At 33.8% G+C, this 17,254-nt stretch overlaps 4 protein-coding genes and 1 long non-coding RNA gene across 9 annotated transcripts; 1 reads left to right on the plus strand and 4 right to left on the minus strand.

The window, feature by feature from the left end:
* Nucleotides 1-3,217: 3,217 nt before the first annotated feature.
* LOC105141090 (uncharacterized) lies at nt 3,218-3,961 on the minus strand. The gene is made up of 2 exons (XM_011048190.1): nt 3,794-3,961; nt 3,218-3,576 (listed from the first exon to the last, which is right to left on the minus strand). The coding sequence occupies exons 1-2, from the start codon at nt 3,847-3,849 to the stop codon at nt 3,324-3,326; spliced, it is 309 nt and encodes a 102-aa protein (XP_011046492.1). The 5' UTR covers nt 3,850-3,961; the 3' UTR covers nt 3,218-3,323.
* Nucleotides 3,962-4,236: 275 nt separating this feature from the next.
* On the minus strand, nt 4,237-11,380 carry LOC105141091 (cytochrome c oxidase assembly factor 5-like). Of its 3 annotated transcripts, none has more exons than XM_011048191.1 (4): nt 11,120-11,380; nt 10,843-10,946; nt 10,638-10,742; nt 4,237-4,352 (listed from the first exon to the last, which is right to left on the minus strand). In XM_011048191.1, exons 2-4 carry the CDS (start codon nt 10,930-10,932, stop codon nt 4,308-4,310), a joined length of 240 nt encoding a protein of 79 aa, XP_011046493.1. In that variant the 5' UTR covers nt 10,933-10,946; nt 11,120-11,380; the 3' UTR covers nt 4,237-4,307. The 3 variants fall into 3 exon arrangements, with proteins under 3 accessions (XP_011046493.1, XP_011046495.1, XP_011046494.1); XM_011048193.1 differs by having other exon boundaries at nt 10,843-10,922; nt 11,120-11,366; XM_011048192.1 differs by lacking the exon at nt 4,237-4,352 and adding an exon at nt 9,312-9,732 and having other exon boundaries at nt 11,120-11,348.
* Nucleotides 4,779-7,608, plus strand: LOC105141094 (uncharacterized). The gene is made up of 3 exons (XR_845301.1): nt 4,779-5,108; nt 5,779-5,788; nt 7,597-7,608. It is a non-coding gene; the product is annotated as an uncharacterized LOC105141094 (long non-coding RNA).
* Nucleotides 5,372-8,602, minus strand: LOC105141092 (uncharacterized protein DS12 from 2D-PAGE of leaf, chloroplastic-like). Of its 2 annotated transcripts, none has more exons than XM_011048194.1 (10): nt 8,190-8,602; nt 7,506-7,563; nt 7,285-7,410; nt 7,008-7,102; nt 6,688-6,772; nt 6,526-6,582; nt 6,172-6,227; nt 5,809-5,968; nt 5,610-5,678; nt 5,372-5,512 (listed from the first exon to the last, which is right to left on the minus strand). In XM_011048194.1, exons 1-10 carry the CDS (start codon nt 8,309-8,311, stop codon nt 5,450-5,452), a joined length of 891 nt encoding a protein of 296 aa, XP_011046496.1. In that variant the 5' UTR covers nt 8,312-8,602; the 3' UTR covers nt 5,372-5,449. The 2 variants fall into 2 exon arrangements, with proteins under 2 accessions (XP_011046496.1, XP_011046497.1); XM_011048195.1 differs by having other exon boundaries at nt 5,809-5,914; nt 8,190-8,598.
* Nucleotides 11,381-12,167: 787 nt separating the features above from the next.
* On the minus strand, nt 12,168-15,522 carry LOC105141095 (tyrosine--tRNA ligase, cytoplasmic-like). 2 transcript variants are annotated; one of them, XM_011048196.1, is made up of 10 exons: nt 15,256-15,519; nt 15,002-15,152; nt 14,384-14,673; nt 14,201-14,297; nt 13,699-13,804; nt 13,522-13,604; nt 13,216-13,361; nt 12,918-13,023; nt 12,584-12,643; nt 12,168-12,433 (listed from the first exon to the last, which is right to left on the minus strand). In XM_011048196.1, exons 1-10 carry the CDS (start codon nt 15,348-15,350, stop codon nt 12,413-12,415), a joined length of 1,155 nt encoding a protein of 384 aa, XP_011046498.1. In that variant the 5' UTR covers nt 15,351-15,519; the 3' UTR covers nt 12,168-12,412. The 2 variants fall into 2 exon arrangements, 1 of the variants encoding a protein (XP_011046498.1); XR_845302.1 differs by having other exon boundaries at nt 12,204-12,433; nt 12,584-13,023; nt 15,256-15,522.
* Nucleotides 15,523-17,254: the final 1,732 nt, after the last annotated feature.

The raw sequence follows: 17,254 nt of genomic DNA on the forward strand, positions 1-17,254 counted from the left end.
CTTTGCAAAGAGAAAGAAACAAGAAGACTGTCTGACCGAGTCATGTAATGCCATTAATTTCATATGTTAATTATATAGTTAATTGAGAGTAACTAAGATTATCGTTTGAACTTCCATGTACATGCAATTACTATTCCCAAGAGATCATGGAGGAAAGTTCGATGACTAAATCTAGAAAATTTGTGATTTAAAATCCGACTTGTTAAGTTTGATATTGAATTGTAAAGATATTGATCTTGTAAATCCTAATTTTACAGCCTAATTAACTGGCTAGTTTTTATATATCCTAAAAAAATTTCCGTTGATATTTTTCAGAGAGCTCCGAAACTGTTTATTTTCCAATTGCACTGTTAATTGTTATTTTTTATGAACAAAATCACTGACAAATTGAAAAGTCATTAGTATTATTTGGTGGTTTTCTAAAAAAATTCAATTAATTTAAAATCTTCATTTAAATATTACAAAACGAATTAAAAATCATTTAAACAAAATCATCGGTGATTGTTGGCAGTTTTGAAAACTTTTTATGAAATTAAAATTTTAAATTAAATATTACAAACGGAATTACCAATAAAATAATTAAAAAATTAATATTTAGTTATCCATTGGTAAAACAATCACTAACGCGTCCTAATAAAAAGTCTGAATTCTCTTATTTCACAAGATACAAACTCATTTCTTATTCTTCTTCTTCTTTTTCATTATATGTAAAACACAATAATATTTTTTTTCTTTTTCTTTTCTTCTCTTCTTCTTCTTGCTCAAGCATGTCGTCTTCTTCTTTCTTTTTTTATCCTTTTAGTTTTTTTTAATTAATATGCTTTACGAAATTTTATTTTTCTCTTTAGTTTCACTTACAACTAAAATAATGTAAGATTTTTTTGTTTTTTTTTTACTATATTTGTTTTTTTTTAATTATTTTTATTCTTAATAATTGTTTAAATGTTTTCTTTTTTCTTTTTACCAGGAACTTGCAGGCACAATTGTACATATTTACGCTAGAAAACCATATATATATATATATATATATATATATATATTGAGGAAGCTAGTCAGGAACGAACAGAGATCAGAAAATCTCGATAATGTTGTCATATTCCAAACTGTGATTCGCTCTACACAGGAAAACAAATGCATTCAGTAAGCAAAACATGTAATTAATAGCAGAACAAGGAGCAGCGTAAGCAATGCAACAACAAAAAAAAAAATAGTTTTAAAATTAAAAACAGTTTACTCGGTAAAAAGAACCTATTCGTTAGTTATAAGTTCCGGCTGCACGAGTCACAGATTGGCATGATCAACCCGTGGGTAAATGGGTTAAATAGGTGTATTGGGTTTTTTTAATTCGTCCAAAATTGAGGCCCGCAAGACTTGAAAAAAGGCCCAAGATCTTGGTGGTCTCACTCAAGTTTTAAAGGTCACCATGGCCCACTTTTGACTTGAAAATTGTAACATGCTGACATGCAAGTTCACTCGACCAGTACTTGATGCTACAGCTACCTTAAAAGCTAAGGACTCGCGTGATGGAGCCCGAAGCGGTGACAGCATCCCGCACTATCTGTTTTCATGGAGGACATTTTATCATCATTTATAGAGTAATGCTACCAATGGCAACGGCGGTGATTTCTAATAACTTTCGGGTCATTGGTTTAATCTCTATCCGTGTCCTTACTCTTCATGAAATGAAATCCGCGCAGTAGATCATTATTAATGTTTATCATATGTGTGCTTGAATATTTAGCACTAACAGAGAATAGAAACATCAACGTAACCAAGCTCTGTGTAGTTCATAGCACATTCCTGAGCCCTTATTAATTATGATCTATAATGGAAATGTAGGCCCAGAAGGTTTCACTGTGTGGCCCATATACATGCTTGCATATGATAATGGCGTCTCAGTGATATGGAAACCATGCTCTGTATAGTTTACACCAAGGCCGGAGAGTGTTTTGAAAATGATCCTGAGACCATGAGAAGAAGAAAAAAATGAGATTTTTGAAATAGTAATTCCTAAGATAATGGCAACAACATGACTTGAAATGTAGAGGTCACTAACAGCGTAGTTTTCGACCATAGCGATCAGCAACTATTCCCCAGAAAACAGATGTTAGAGCTCTCCCAGGCATAAACGAGGACCCTTTACACATGTATAGAACGTTTTTGTGAAGAAAATTTCATCAGTAATCATACATAATGCTCTCCAACGCAAGTCTAAAACAAGGAAAGCAAGCTCACTGACATATCCAATATAGTAGCCAATATCTTTCTCTAGCTCTGCAATACCAAAATCTGTAATATGCAGATAGGTACAATTCATAAATGCCCTGTTCATTTCAGGGCCATTTGGGAAGAAAGAATCATGAAACCCCAGTTAGCATTAAACGGATGGATTGCACAACATTCACCATGAAATAAAGGAATGAAAATAAAGTTCATATTGGAAGTGCTACGGGGAAAAAAAAAGACGTCACAGTTAATCTCAAATAACGTTGCACGAATGATGCGAGATGCCCAAAAGACTGAAGCAAAGGCAGGCCAATTAGCATATGTAGTGAAGTCGAAATGCCACTTAATATTTCAGCTACAAACCAAAACATGCAAATGCATCTCTCTCTATAGGTACAAAAGCATCCATACAAACAAAGAGCATATGATAGTTGATTTACTTCCATTTTTCACCTTGACAAGCTGTATGTCAAAACTCAGGTTTCTTTCAGGATCAAAATGATTTGAGATGAGCACTTACCAGTAGAAAGCACAATAATCCATATTGAAACAATATCACGAAATGGGAATCATGCTTAGATCCTGAGCAATAGCTCTCACAGTAATTATTCCTCTTCAACAATGCCTCTCTACGCTTCTGCAGGTTTTTTTTTCTTCTTAAAAAGCACTTGATGGTTCAAATTTGCAATACAAGTATTGAAATGAGTTATATATTGAAGCTATATACCATGCCGGGCTGTGTTTGCTGAAGCTGTGAATAGCTTTGGTAGCGTTTAGATCCAATTTTGAAATAGAGAAGACGGGAACAATAAGAACGTGTCCACCAGTGCAGAATTCTCTCAAAAATGATCCCAAAGACAAATTTCTGTCTGTCTCATTATGACTGTGGGATACATCGTTTTGTAAATGTTAAAATAATAATTATAAATATAGAATGGTTAAAGCACTTTTCTCAATTTTTTTCATTATGTTAAGCACACGTTCTCTATGATTTTCTTAGAATGTAAGCACAGATTCAATTACATTTGGATTTTAATCCGAAAACAAGAATCGGGTTTCATATATAAGCTTTAAATATTAGAACAATTAAAATATGCTCAATATTCCCCATGGTGTGAAAACCAATTGACCACATCAACATCCTTTTCGGCTGCTGGAGGTATGCCTTCCATCACCTTCTCTTGGCCCTTTGGATAATAAATTCCAGTCCTCTCATGTGGAACCCAACCATTGCTATCAGTCTCTCTCATATGGCTCTTATTGTTCCTCACTTCCTCGGCATCCACCTTCATTGTCTCACGTATTGTGTCGGCGGAACTTTTCTTGTGGTAGGTTTTTCGAATCATTGGCCTATATATGTTTTCACAAAGAAATGGTGATATTGATCGATAAGAAACATTAATGATCTAGCCATAAGTTATAGCTATATACAAACACTTACTTTTTCAAGAAGATTATTACATGGATCTGATTTATGATCGACTGAAGCTATCAAACCAGCCGGTTCAATATACATTACAAGCTTTGACGAAAAAACAAAGGAAAGAAAGAAAGCAGGAAGCCTTACTTGAAAAACATGGAATTCATGGTGTGTGCACCTCTAGCAAATGTCCCAGAAGACATCTCTGTCTTTGCCAAGCTCCAAACAATGTGGATGGTTCATGCATCATTTATAAGGCATTGGAACATTATATATTCAAAGCAAGAAGGCATGGGGGTGTTATCCAAATCTCTCATTTCTATGGAGATTTTGTTTGGGACCATTTCACATATGTCATTGTCTGTTTCAACTGCTAAGCTTCTAGATATCGAAAGAGATTGCTGTTCCTCAAGCAATCATTGATGATCTGTTGGCCTTGTATCCATAGCGTACAATTTCATAATCAATAGTTTATTAAAACACTACGAGTAGACCAATCATATAATTGGATTGAATGTGAAATAAAAGAAAATCTCACAAAATTATTCCAAATCAGAACATATCATGTCCAATGAAGCAACCATGCAAGCTTTACCCATGCCTGAAAGATTGGTAGCTTTTCGGGACCATTTTTATCCGCGTATGGCTGCTTGGTCTTTCATCATCTATCCTGGCCCGCACCAATAAAGATTGCCACCTTCCGGCTCTTTGGACCAAACCCACTGACAGGTCGTGACAATCTGAACACCACTTGGTTCGGGCACAACTATCGTTGCAACAAGGATAAGTTCACATAACCATATTTTCCAGAACATTTGGGTCGTGACCCGGCCTAAGGATAGGGTTGTAAGTGCGAGTCGATCCGCAAGTTTATAAATTGACCCAGGGTTTACTGTACTTTTTAATGAAACAATATTTTTTTGAATATTTAAAAAAAAACTGATAAATTAAAAATAAAAATAAAAATTTTTTAAATAAAAATTAAAAAAAATAACCCATTAGTTAAAGTTTGATCAAGTTAACTTCCCCGAATAATTTAAAAACAAACCCAATCCTGGCACGTCCTAATTCATCGAATCACCAAGTCGCCTTAGTAAGTCTAGCCAGATTTGATAACTATATATAAAACCAGGCTGATTGCGTAACTTACCCAAATCTGTTGTAGTTGAGCAGACATAGGTTCAAACCAACTTAATTCAGTACAGACATTTCAGGTTTATTCAGTTCAGCTAAACTGTTCATGGAATCCAACTTATTACTTACTTCTTGACAGTAAAGGTAATCAATGGCGTCACGGCCAGGCTTTCCTTTATATGTTCTTGTAATTGATTTGCCATATGCTTTTAGTGATCTTTACAACAAAATTTCCATACATATAGTTTTTTTCCTTAAGGAGACAGTGACACTGTGGCAAGACTAATGATTCATTGTCCAAAGTTCAAGGGCAACCAGTGTGATAGCTGTGGAATAATAATAATTTATATTATTTTTTAATTTTTTTAAATAAAAATTTTTTAGATTTAAAACTTACTTATCTTTTATATTATTTTATATTTAATTTTTATTAAATAAATAAAAATAATAAAATTTAAATTTGTGATCTTGGGTATTATGATTTTACATCATGTCAAAAAATTAATTTTATTTAAAAATTTAAGTTGTTAGGTAAAATTTTATAATTTATATTATTTTTTAACAATAATAGATTAAAGTGGAAACTGTTTCCTACATTTCCCCCGTGGAGATTAAATTATAATCTGCGTCGAGTACGTGATCATGAATCTGGTCATTTTCTAGCATGGCTCAAAAACTTGCCTCCTCGGTCGACGGTCGCCTCAAGAAATATCGCAAACTGTTAGCAAGAACCTGCCAAAGTTGATAAAGCAACACGTTCATAACGAGAACACGAGGGTAGCGTCAACGACAGACTAGTTGGTAGGTTTTAGGCTTCGATATTTCTCACCTGTTGAAGAGGCTTGCTGATGGCTTTACCCTTGTAGCTGACATGAAATTTTGCCTTGGCCAACAACCCCTAGATGCCAAAGTAAGCAATATCAGTGTGGTTGTAATGCTAAGGCTTATTTGTGTTGCGAAATACGAGAAAGATACAGAGGAAAGGATAGGAAATCCAGAGGTGCAGATGTATGCAGATAAATAATCACCTCAGTGTCAAATTCTCCTGATTCAACAGCAATATTAATGTCAGTGATAGCCTTTACAAGATCCACCAACAATCCTGGGCGATCAGCTGCCTCCACAAAAAGCAAGCTGCCACAGAAATACAATCGACCCTTTAGCAATTGCTGTTTCACATGCTGAACACTAAAAACAAAAGTATTGTTCTTTAAGGAGATAAGTGTTTTCCAACTTGAACAAAGCAATCCATAATAAAAAACTTGAAAGGATTTTCAGGAGCATAGTTGTGAGAAAAATGTGTATTTGCATAGTTATTGTTGCAGTAATAGGGGTTTTCAGGATGGAAAAAGCTCCGTCATATCTCAATAAGAAATCAAAGCAGAACTTACCTTCGGTCAGGACTATCATCTTTGACTTTTACACGCGTTGCTATATCCACATCAACCTGAGGAATTGCATAATAACAGAAATTTTGAGCTATGATTTATAGTTTAGGGCTTAAATCTTCTCTAAATAATTCATAGACAAATCGTTTAACGTTCATCCCTAATGGAATCAGTTTCTTCATGAGGAAACAGAAAGTTGAGGACAAGGGTAAATACAATTACAAATAGCATCTGTGCCACGAAGCTATGACACCCTTTCCCCAACTCTTGGAGTTTGCCGGACAATATTTTACTATAGAGTAAAGCCAACAACTTCAGAAGTTATAACATATTCAGAGGGAATGAACAAAGTGAAACCTGTTTCGGTGGCTCTACTCCAAAGGCAATCCCCATTGCTAACTGAGAACTTGATTCCTGTTTGACAGTCATTAAGTTAAGCATATAAGGAGATGCACATCTCACAAGAGTAATTCTTTAAAGATACTTAAAGAGAAGAAATGGACATCAAAAAATGATTACCGGGTGATACTGAAGCAAATTGTTTATGATTGTCAAACGAATGGCCTCAAGCAGTTCAGGGTCATCAACTTTTCGACCAGTACTACTGAAGAAAAGCTCACAGCAAGGGGCAGTCAGACTTGCTGTTAAAAAGCTATTTCAATAACAGAATCATATGGCTCATTGAACAAAAAACAATACGAAGTCAGAAACTCGTTTGCACGATCCATGATCCTGACGAATATCAATTTAAGCATATAAAAGGGAACATATTGATAATAATAATAAAAAAAATTCTTCTTTTGTAAGCAAGTGAACGTAACATATAGGATGTAACTTACGCTTTAGTGATGGAAAATGTGTTGTGCTTCCCAGAAGAATCCAAAAAGACATTAGCCTTAACAACATTCAGCCCTAGGTTTTTAAGCGCGTTCATCTGTAAGGCATTTAATCATAGTTTGCTCACAATAGTCTGTGTATGCTAACCAGAAGGCAATGATGAGTAATTCAGAACTAAAAGTTTTATAATCAGAAAAATCTGAAGATCCTAAACAATTATGTCAACAGCAAAAGAAAGACAAATCTCATGACTATCTCAGCAATTATATGACTCCATACCGTATCCAGAAGAGCACCAAGGCGATCTCCGAAGGTTATCTCCACCACGGTCGCATCTGGATCGGCGTCTTGGTCAATTATAACTTTGGGAGTTGGAATTGCACCGGTGTCATTTTGACTTCCATCCTGTTTAAAACACCATTTCATCAACTCAGGAAACAAAGTAATTAACTAGTTCTTAAGCTCTAAAATCCCATAAAACAGCAAGAGCTGCTCCACACCTCAATGGTTGGAGCCGATGAAGCTCCTGGAATGATTATTGTCCTGGAAAATGGCAATCTGGCAACAGTCATGTATATAATTAGTAGAAAGTAAAGTGACAACAAAGGATGATGAAGTAAAGATGTATTTTTATACAAAATCATGACAACGTTTAGCAGCTTTGTAGCTGATGAGTTCTTATTCAGCTATTCCTTCTACCATTCTATTGATAGCAAAAGGTTTAGCAACTAATCCAAGTTAATGAGCCGTTAGGATATTGATACAAGAAGTGAAATTGTGTAATGAGTAGTAATTTTCAAGTGTTGAGGTTTTGTTAGAAACATGAAAAGGGCAAATCTAGCTGCCATTGTTATTAGTAACAGGGGATTCCGGAGATGGCTCTGGCCATTCCTTAAACCACTAGAAAAATTAAGAGCTTGACATGTTGAGAAAATTATCCAACAAAAATTAAGGAAATCAGTCGCATTTTAATGGGTTGTTGCTGTTTTCGACACTCAAGTTCTTAATCAAATCCAACAGAACCATAGGGATAATCCTAAGATCTTTGTTCACAAAAGATTGAAACTTGAGCGTTCAAGCTGAAGCAGTCAAATTCAGAGTCACAGAATATAAACAAGTAATACATATATATATATATATATAGAAACTTAAAATGAGGAAACAATGTCTGAAAGTAGGCATACCTTCTTCTTTCCTTGCATAAATAAGGAAGTTGTGTAGGAGCCAAGCCAAAACACATGGGATTTTCAACAACTTTAACATTAAACTGAAATGCAAGATTGGCAAAAGCCAAGGACACAGCCATTTCGATCCTTCTATATCTCTCTTTCTTTCAAGAACAAGAAAATGTCTTCCCAGCAACAACTACAGACGAGAAACCAAAGAAAAACAAGAGCCCAAATGAAAGAGCATCGCTAATTCCAAGAAAGACAGAGAGGATTTGAGAAGGAAGGAGGAGTTTAGAAGTTTTGTAATATCAGCCATGAGAAGGAAAATGAGCATATAATATAAATCCTATCTCTTTATCTTTCTCTCTTTGTGTTTTTTTCTTGCAATTTATCTCTAACGTCCATTCCTCATCTGATCTTCATTTCTTTGTTTTTATTTTTTTTTTACTTGTACTTTCTTTTTATTCATGGATAAATGAACTTTATATTTAGTTCAAGAAAAAAAGAATAAAGGTACGCGGTACTTACTATTTATCCTCTACTGTGGGCCATGGGTACAGTCTAACAATAGAGACATTCTTGGTTAACATGGCTATCTGAGTCTCCATCAAAGAACTCTTTCTTACCCAGAAAAGCAAACGGAAAGATAATTTAAGATTACTTTTTTCTTATCAGTGTTAACCAAGCAACTGGTAGTTTAGAATATATTGCAAGATATCTTCACTTGGACGCCCTTCTTTTGGGGGTTTCTTGAAGTTAGAGGAGCTGAAATCTGAACCATCTATGTGTTGCAAGTGCGAAATAAATATATGAATATAATTGAAAATGGAAGATAGCACTCTATAGTTCCTTAAATTATTGAAATTCTTTGGGATTTTACCTTATTGGATATTGGCAGCAAGCATGACTTTACCTAGTATTGACTAATTATCCAACTTCAGCTGGTTTGGAATCTAACTATAGTAGGATCCAATGCTTATTATGTGCTGTCAACTCTAGCATGGGCCATGGCTAATGTCATCCTCAATCACTGGAATATCAAGCCCAAATGCTGTGAAATGATTGGATTGGTAACATAAAATGGGTTCTTACGAAGGATTCCACTAAGCTAAATTCTTTATAATGCAGATCAAAATCAGTCATCAAACTTGCTCATTTCTAGTATTTTAGAAAAGCATGAGCATAGTTCAAAATGACATAAACAGGGCACAATCCAAGCAACTGACGTGTCGTTCTAATCAATGATATTCTCTTTCTCAAAAAAAAAAACAAAACAAAAAAAGAAATTCTCAACATACATGTCTCAGTAGTCAGTGAGAACTTGGAAAAGCAAACCCAAAAACAAAAAGAAAAGGGATCTACATGATCATTATCCAGCAATCACCTAAGCAACAAAATCCCTTGAGTACAAGGTAGGCTGTTTCTACTGCTATGGGAAAAGTAAAGCTAAGAAGGCAATCATCTTTCATATCCGGGTTCCATCCTGCAGAAGGATCATTCAAGCAGTCCCATGCACTTAATAACCTTTGTTTCCTCGAATTCTAGCTCTCATGTCCACCTGAAAAAAGCATGAGAGATGGCATGTCAATAAACGGGAATGTTTGTCTACATTTAACGGATAGAAATTTTTTTCCTTTCATGATAATTTTATGGGATATTCTTCTTAATGCTTTTATCCATCTAAAACATATCTTAGAATTAGTAATTGATAATAATCACAGAAGCTTTATTCTTCTTCATTAAATCATTTGGCAATACACTAATCCACACACAGCATATAGGCACATAAATGAATGCACAAGTGTTGAGGCATGGTCATGTACATACTGACATACAAGTTAGAATTGCAGTTGGAAACTCAATTCAAGTTAGAAGTTGAAATTTCCCTTTAGACGGAAAAGGAATATAACTTTCAGATTTAACCCACCAACTGGCAAATAAAGAAATTAATGAGAACTAATTGGTTTTTTCAATCTTGTCTAGCAATCTCTCACTATAAACCAATGATGAAAATTAGTAATAATTCATAATGTGTATAACTTTACTTTACTTGGTTGATGAACAAACAAGAGAAGTGTAATCGAAAATTCATATAAACTCTCGTATGATATAGTTATATACAATCAATTATCTTCACAATTAACCAAAGCAAACCATCACCATTTGAACTCAACACCTGCTGTTTACTTTACTCAGATCTTCTATGCTCTAATCAACAAAATCTTCTATTGATACTTTAATTGCACTATTACCCTAGAACTTTTGAGTTAAGGAATATGTGAAAACAGAACCCATAACTCAATGCAACAGTGCTCAGAATCAAATTATAACTCATTGCAATCAGAGCACAAAGAAAACTTAAAAGTCATCTCGAAAAAAGTAAGGAATAATTGAAAAGCCCACAAACAAGAAAACAGAAAGAAATCAAATGGAATTAAAGAGAAGACAAAAACAAGAACATGCATGGCCTCTCTTGCAATTGAAATGAGTTGCTCTAAGTCCCACACCCTCACTTGGTATGGAAGGGCTCTTCTCTCCTGCACATTCTTTATATGGTCGATTCTCAATCTACATATATAAATCAAAAACATAAATCTCAACAAGACTGAATTTCACCAATGAGAGACCTTTAAAAATAAAAACGTCATTTTGGTAAAGAATGCAGAACCTTAATGCAATCGGATTCACTGAGACACTTGACCAGTTCCAGTGCAAGCCCCTTGCAAGACTTTGACATTTCCTCTCCTCCTAAAAACATCCAAAGATAAGTGCTAAAAAATAACAAGATTTTTTAGAAACCTTTTGTGCGTCTGTGTTTAAGCTTAAAATTACCAATTCTTAGCAAACATTATTAACAATAGTTTCATTGGGGCATTTTTTTCAAACAGGTTAACTAAGAAACTTTAAGCGAAGCACAAATTCATAATTTTTGGAGCTTTTTCTACCTCAAGTGATGCTTGAGGTTTACGATCGTAGAAACCCAGGTAGAAAAAGGAAGGGAGGGAGAGACTTTTCTAAGCTAAACCTTGGCGATTTCCACAGGTGATTAACGACAGGAAAGTTATCGGATAGGAGGAGAAAATTTCTCCGGTTCTGGGAAATATTTAGTGCTTCGCTTCTTGTTGTGAAGTCGAATCACGTTTATGTCCTCCATAGTTTATTGAATGATGATTTAGTCCCTTGATCAGAATTGACAAATCCCTTTGTAATTATCCAAATTCCCCTTTTAAAATGCCTTCTTTTTTATTTATTTATTTTCTCTTGATTGGTGAAATTAGAAAATTGATGGCTAATGCATATAAACGATTCAAATGGAAGGGTTTGTGGTTTTGGATTAGTTTGACAAGTATTTCAATTAGTTTTTGCGAGACGTCACTGAAGAATTTGAGATATACTTTGATCATCCAGCACGGTGAGTCCGACTCGGAACTCAACCGACCATCATAGTTCTTGATCAGTGTGGTGAGTAAGTATACTTGAAACTCAACCAACCTAGTATCTGTAACAGGAAGAAAAAATAGAAAGAAAAATTTACGAGCAGTCAAAAATCCAAGTTCAACCATTAATATGATCAAAACCAAACACTTAACCTGTTTATTTTTTAAAAAAATATTTTTTTTTCAAAACAATACCTTTTCTAAATACAATACTGTTTTGATTTTTTCAAAAAGAAAAATAGAGATAAACCCTACTGAAAACCTTAGAAAATCCCAACTTGGATTTTACTACTATGGTTTTGATAAAACTCCTAAACCTATCCAGCGCGTGTCCATTGCTCATTTCAATCCTCTTTTTGCACATTTCATTAAAAAAAAATTTAAAAATAATTTTTATATATTAATATTTAAAATAATTTTTAAAAAATAAAAAATACTTTATTTTAATACATTTCCAAATTAAAAAAAAAAAACTGTTAAATATCAGTTATTATTCTCAGTAACTCCCGTTCATCTTTAGTTGAGCATGCACATAAATAAAGGGAGAAACAACATGAGTCAAAAAGCGAAGCTATTTATTATCGAGACTGCGTGAAACAAGGTTTTCTGATGAATACAATGTTGGCACCAGGCACTGATTGGTTTCAACTTCCAAAATCTAAAAAATAACCCCAAAACATTAACAAGATTCTTTATCAAATAAGTATTTAGCAACATTTAGATGTATTGGAAGTATAATTCCAAGTTTGGCATTGATACATTTCTTAGCATAACTAGAAGGGAATCGCATTCTCTTCCTCGTCACCTTGTTACTCTATAACCCTGCAGCATATTGGAACCACCAAAACATCAGAGTTTCATATAGGAAAAAGAAAGATTACGTGGCATGCACAATTTACTTTCTTCCGTTTTCTCCCCTTCACTGGGTTGCGCCTGTTTTGCTGAAAAATAACAAAGAACAAGTACACAAACCTTGACTCGTTTCAACAGATCCTTTGCCTTGGGATCTTTGCTAAAATGATCACGTACAGGCTGCAAATAAATGTAGCGGTATTGAATTAGCTTGCTGACTAGTTAGGATAGAGTAATTTCTAGTTATAATACAGCATCAACTAACTGGTTCCGTTTCAGAATGTCTCCTCTAGTTTGAGGAAAATAATACCCAAGAGTCCCAAATGACATGATAGAGAGGAAGACAAGACACAAATCTGAATTGAAAGTTCTGGTCAAGAACAATATATAAAAGAGCTGTCTTCCATGTGAATCCACTTTTTTTCCCATGCAAGTTCCTGCAAAGAGAGCTTACCTGAAGTATCATATTTAATGCTTTTGCGAGAGCAGGTTTCAGGTCACCCGGATGTAATCCACCACTTTCATAGTCAGAGACAAGTTCTTCAAAGCTTTCATAGATCCTTCATTGATAAGATAAACCGATGATGGAAAATTATTGCCATATTCATTGAAATAAAAGAGTGAACTGTTAAGAAAGAATGAAGCAACAATAATGAAGTTCCCAAAACTCAAAAAACAGAAAAGCACAGACAACAAATTCAAGAAAACAAAAACAAGCAGGAAAGAAGCAATATGAAGGTAATAGAACTTACTTCTCTCCACCATTTTCTGGATTGCGTTCCACCTTGAACTTATTGAACCATGGGAAAACAATGTGTTTAATGTATTCCAGACAAGGATTTCCTTCAACAATTTGTGGGGGGCAGTATGCCTTCTTTATCTTAGTTTTTACCTCCACCTATGAAACAGATGATAAAAAGAATAAAAAACCAAGGCATTGAAAGTTTAAGTTAAATATGCACTGCTGCAGCATGCTGGGTATCTATATATTGTCGGCATGTAAATTCCCCAACATAGCAACCTTTTTAAAATTCTCCATGTATAAAACCACAACACACCTCTTCATCCTCCATGAAGATGGAAGAAGATGGATCACTTTTAGACATCTTTTCTTGCCCTTGCTGCAAACCAGGTAGCATGTCTGCAATCATGAAAAGCAGGGTCGAAAAGTACTTCATTTAAGAAACTAAACAATAGCATCATACAGTTTTTGAATAAAGGAATCAGGAGCATACGATGAGATAAAATGATGGGCTTGTTTTTCCTCTTGATATCATCACAGTATTCTCTTGCAAGGACATTTACTTTCCGTTGATCCATGCCCAGTTGACAAATGTCAGCCTGTTGGTACAAAACCATTGTAGAGAACAGCTAAAGAATGTGATGCAGTAATTCAAAGAGAAAGGTAACCTAAAAACAGTATTCATAATACATCATCCTTCTAGTCACATTTCTAGTGAGTTTTTTATCGTGTTGGATGCTGCCACAGAATTATATAAGCATGATGCTTAATAGAAAAACCTTCATGAGAGAATATATTTTACTTGTTTTACACGCATAAATGTCATTTCTAAGTGGTTTTTGGAGAATTTTGTACATAAAGCACAGAAGAAGTTGGTTGAAAAATTACAACTATAAGCACAAGTAACTGAAGAAAAAAATGTCAGCACACATGCACAGATCTGATAAATTGGTTCAAAAATTCAAATTCAGATTTACAACTACAAGTATAAGCACCTTGAGGAAAAATATGTCTGCACATTGCATGCATGGATAGAAAATCTGGGCTGCTGTTAACTCATCCTGCTCACTACGTCCCATGATTTGAACACATCTAAGGACCAAAATGCAATCTTTTATTAGTTGCATATAGAATCACATAATATGGAAGCATCCAGTTTTCAAGCTCTAACACGGTACCTCATTATCCTAGGAAGCTTGTTCCTGCGGGCTATATCCATAACTAGAGGCCAGTACTCATGAGCTCTGGAGTTAATCTCATCCGAAGACCACAGGAATTCAACCTTATCTCCATCAATATCCATCCCAACTGCCTTCCATATCTCGATAAGATATTCCCCCACAGTTTTAATTTTCTTCAAGTCTCCTCCCATTTTGTTATTAAGCTGTGCAAACCAGTCAGCGATCCAAATTTTCATTTTGCAACCAGCTTTAGTCAGTTTGTTGACATTTATTGTCTTCATGACTCCCTGTTCAACAACAGCAAAAGTATAAATAATAAAACCAGACTTAACAAAAGCTCTAAACATAAGCTGCCCAACTACGATATCAAACCTTAACGACTAAATCTATGCCAAATGCCTCCAGGCTGACAAAGTAAAACTAAAAATTGAAATCAATACTACTTTATAGGTTATTAATCACATCTAAATTTGATAACTCTTCCAAAAAGATGTAACCTTAAAGCCTCAGAATCATCAATAAAGACTAACAAAGTAGACTAAATTTTCATCACTAACAACAAAATACACGAGGAACAAAATAAAAACTGGACTTAAACAACAAAAAAGAATATACCTGAGCAATGTGCATTCTCCCAGAAGGTTCAAAACCATCATAACAAATGGGTAGCGGTTTTTTATCAAGAAGATTACGTAGTTCATCTTCTTGGATGCATTCTTCACCAACGCTTCTCACAAGTTGAAACCTTTCCTCTAAACTTAACAACCTGGAAATCAAAACCCATCAACAAAATCCAAAAAAGATCAGAACTTTACACAAATCAATTAAAACTTTCACCAGAAGAAAACATATAGAGAGAAAATAATTACTGGGGTGTAGTGGGATTTGATAAGGATGAAGCTGAAGGGGTGACAGTGAGGGATTGCATCTCTTCAGATGGAGGAGTTTGGTCATTCTCTTCCATTGTTGCTGCTGATGCGAAGAAATGGAAAGTTCTTGTCTTTTTGAGTTAACAGAGGAAATAAAGGGGGCGGCTTGAGATTGAGAATCTTGCTGGTTTGAGATGAAAAAGCCCTAGACCTACTCCTCTAAATCCAGCTAGGAGATAGAAGACCATTTGTTTAGTTCTATTTTCCTTTTCTTTTCTTCTTCAAAATAAAAAAAGAAAAAATTGATTTTATAAATCATGAGCCCAAGCCCAATCTTATACATTACATTAGCCGGGCTTAAATTGGGTTGGAGCTAATCCCATGCTTCGTCAAAGTTCAAGCTTCAGCCTCTTAATTGGAATCCACCTTTTTTAGTAGCTACAATTTAAAAAAAAAATAAGTTTAAAAACAAATATTTAACTAGTTGGATTTAGATATATATTTAGTTAAAATTATAGTTGAAGTTATGTGTATAAAAAATATATGGTTACAATTACTTTTTAAAATATTTTTTATATGAAAATGAATCAAAATAATATGTTTTTTCTTATTTTTTAAAAATTATTTTTAATATCAGCACAATAAAATGATATAAAAAATATTAATCTAAAAAATATAAAAAATTTATTTTGTTCATAAGCGTTTTTGAAATGCAAAAATAAACAGGGCTAAAAGAATTTTTACGAAACTCAATTAAAAAATATAAAAACCATGTTTCAAACTTAATTTTTTATTAGGTCCCACAATATAAAACGTTGTTTTCTTTGTTACCAAACATGTTATTGTATTTGTTTCACCGCTAACAAAAAAAAAAACAAAAAAGGCATCATATATGGTTGGTATTATGTTTTTAAAATATTAAATTGATAAATTTTTTGTGTTTTTTATAATTTTAATATGCTGATTTTATAAATAAAAGAAAATCTTTTAAAAAATTATTCTCATATACTTTTAAATAAAAAACATTCTGCATCACAATATCTGTGCACTAAGTCAAAATCATTTAAGTTAATAATTTGTTGTACAAAAAAAAAATTATCATAGTTTTATACCATTTTCATATAATAAGTTCTTTGATATTCAATGTGATTTATAATTTTATGAAATAATGTCAATCTTAAATCTTATTAAGGAAAGAAAAAGACTAGGATCATTTGTTGTTATCTAAAAAACCATTGTTTTGTAAGAATAGATAAGAGTTCTTGTAGGATGAGAAAATTTATTATTTTCCAGGTCAATATCTAGAAAGATTAGGTTTTTATTAGTTATTTTCTTGGTTTTATTTTTTATATTTTAAAAAAAATCTTAAGTTAGTCCACTATCCATAATATAAACATTGTAAGAAGCTAGGAGCAACGAAAACAAATTAATGAATTAATGGGGCATTAAATTTCCTAACTCTATTCTATTTGAGTGTTTTTTACATTTCTCACACGCTTATATGGTAACAATAAACAAATTCATCTTAAGATATTCATGGAAGTGATGGAAGATGAATGGTTTTTTGAAGGGTTTGACATCCTACCTTTTACTACAAAACCCATCAAATCTCTTCACAAAATCTTTTCGAGTTACAAATTTTGAGAAGGGAATCCTTCATCATTATGGAGGAAATGAGTGCTCTGTATGGTTATGAGGTGAGTCTCTTCAATGATTTGTTTGTTTTATGATCTCTACTGGTTGTTATATTTTGCATGAATTGGTGTCATCTTTTAGCAAATGAGTGCTCTGTGTAGTTATGTAACTCTAGGAAAGCACGAGGATACTGTGCAGCATTTGCTCAATCTTTTAGCAAATGCTTACAAAGAAAGAGATGGAGCAAGAGATTAGTTGCAGAAATTGATTTACAAGTCAATGTCTTAGATCACCCTATCAGATTCTTGCTCAAGTCTAACCTGAAAGCCCCATCTTAAACATGCATCCGAAAGCAAACCTTGGC

The sequence above is a fragment of the Populus euphratica genome, unplaced genomic scaffold (genome assembly GCF_000495115.2).
Source record: "Populus euphratica unplaced genomic scaffold, PopEup_1.0 scaffold250.1, whole genome shotgun sequence".
NCBI classification, from domain to species: Eukaryota; Viridiplantae; Streptophyta; class Magnoliopsida; order Malpighiales; family Salicaceae; genus Populus; species Populus euphratica.

Coding starts and splice junctions, on each gene's coding strand:
- LOC105141090 (XM_011048190.1), bottom strand. CDS start 3,849: ATGTCTTCTGGGACATTTGCTAGAGGTGCACACACCATGAATTCCATG. Junction 3,577..3,793: donor ATGAATTCCATGTTTTTCAA/GTAAGGCTTCCT, acceptor AAACATATATAG/GCCAATGATTCGAAAAACCT.
- LOC105141092 (XM_011048194.1), bottom strand. CDS start 8,311: ATGGCTGTGTCCTTGGCTTTTGCCAATCTTGCATTTCAGTTTAATGTT. Junction 7,411..7,505: donor CATCGGCTCCAACCATTGAG/GTGTGGAGCAGC, acceptor TGTTTTAAACAG/GATGGAAGTCAAAATGACAC. Junction 5,969..6,171: donor GATGATAGTCCTGACCGAAG/GTAAGTTCTGCT, acceptor TTTTGTTTTTAG/TGTTCAGCATGTGAAACAGC.
- LOC105141091 (XM_011048191.1), bottom strand. CDS start 10,932: ATGTTTTTAGGAGGAGAGGAAATGTCAAAGTCTTGCAAGGGGCTTGCA. Junction 10,743..10,842: donor GTGAATCCGATTGCATTAAG/GTTCTGCATTCT, acceptor TTATATATGTAG/ATTGAGAATCGACCATATAA. Junction 4,353..10,637: donor TCAATTGCAAGAGAGGCCAT/GCATGTTCTTGT, acceptor TTTGGTCCAAAG/AGCCGGAAGGTGGCAATCTT.
- LOC105141095 (XM_011048196.1), bottom strand. CDS start 15,350: ATGGAAGAGAATGACCAAACTCCTCCATCTGAAGAGATGCAATCCCTC. Junction 13,805..14,200: donor CAGACATATTTTTCCTCAAG/GTGCTTATACTT, acceptor TTGTACCAACAG/GCTGACATTTGTCAACTGGG. Junction 13,362..13,521: donor TCTTCATGGAGGATGAAGAG/GTGTGTTGTGGT, acceptor TCTGTTTCATAG/GTGGAGGTAAAAACTAAGAT.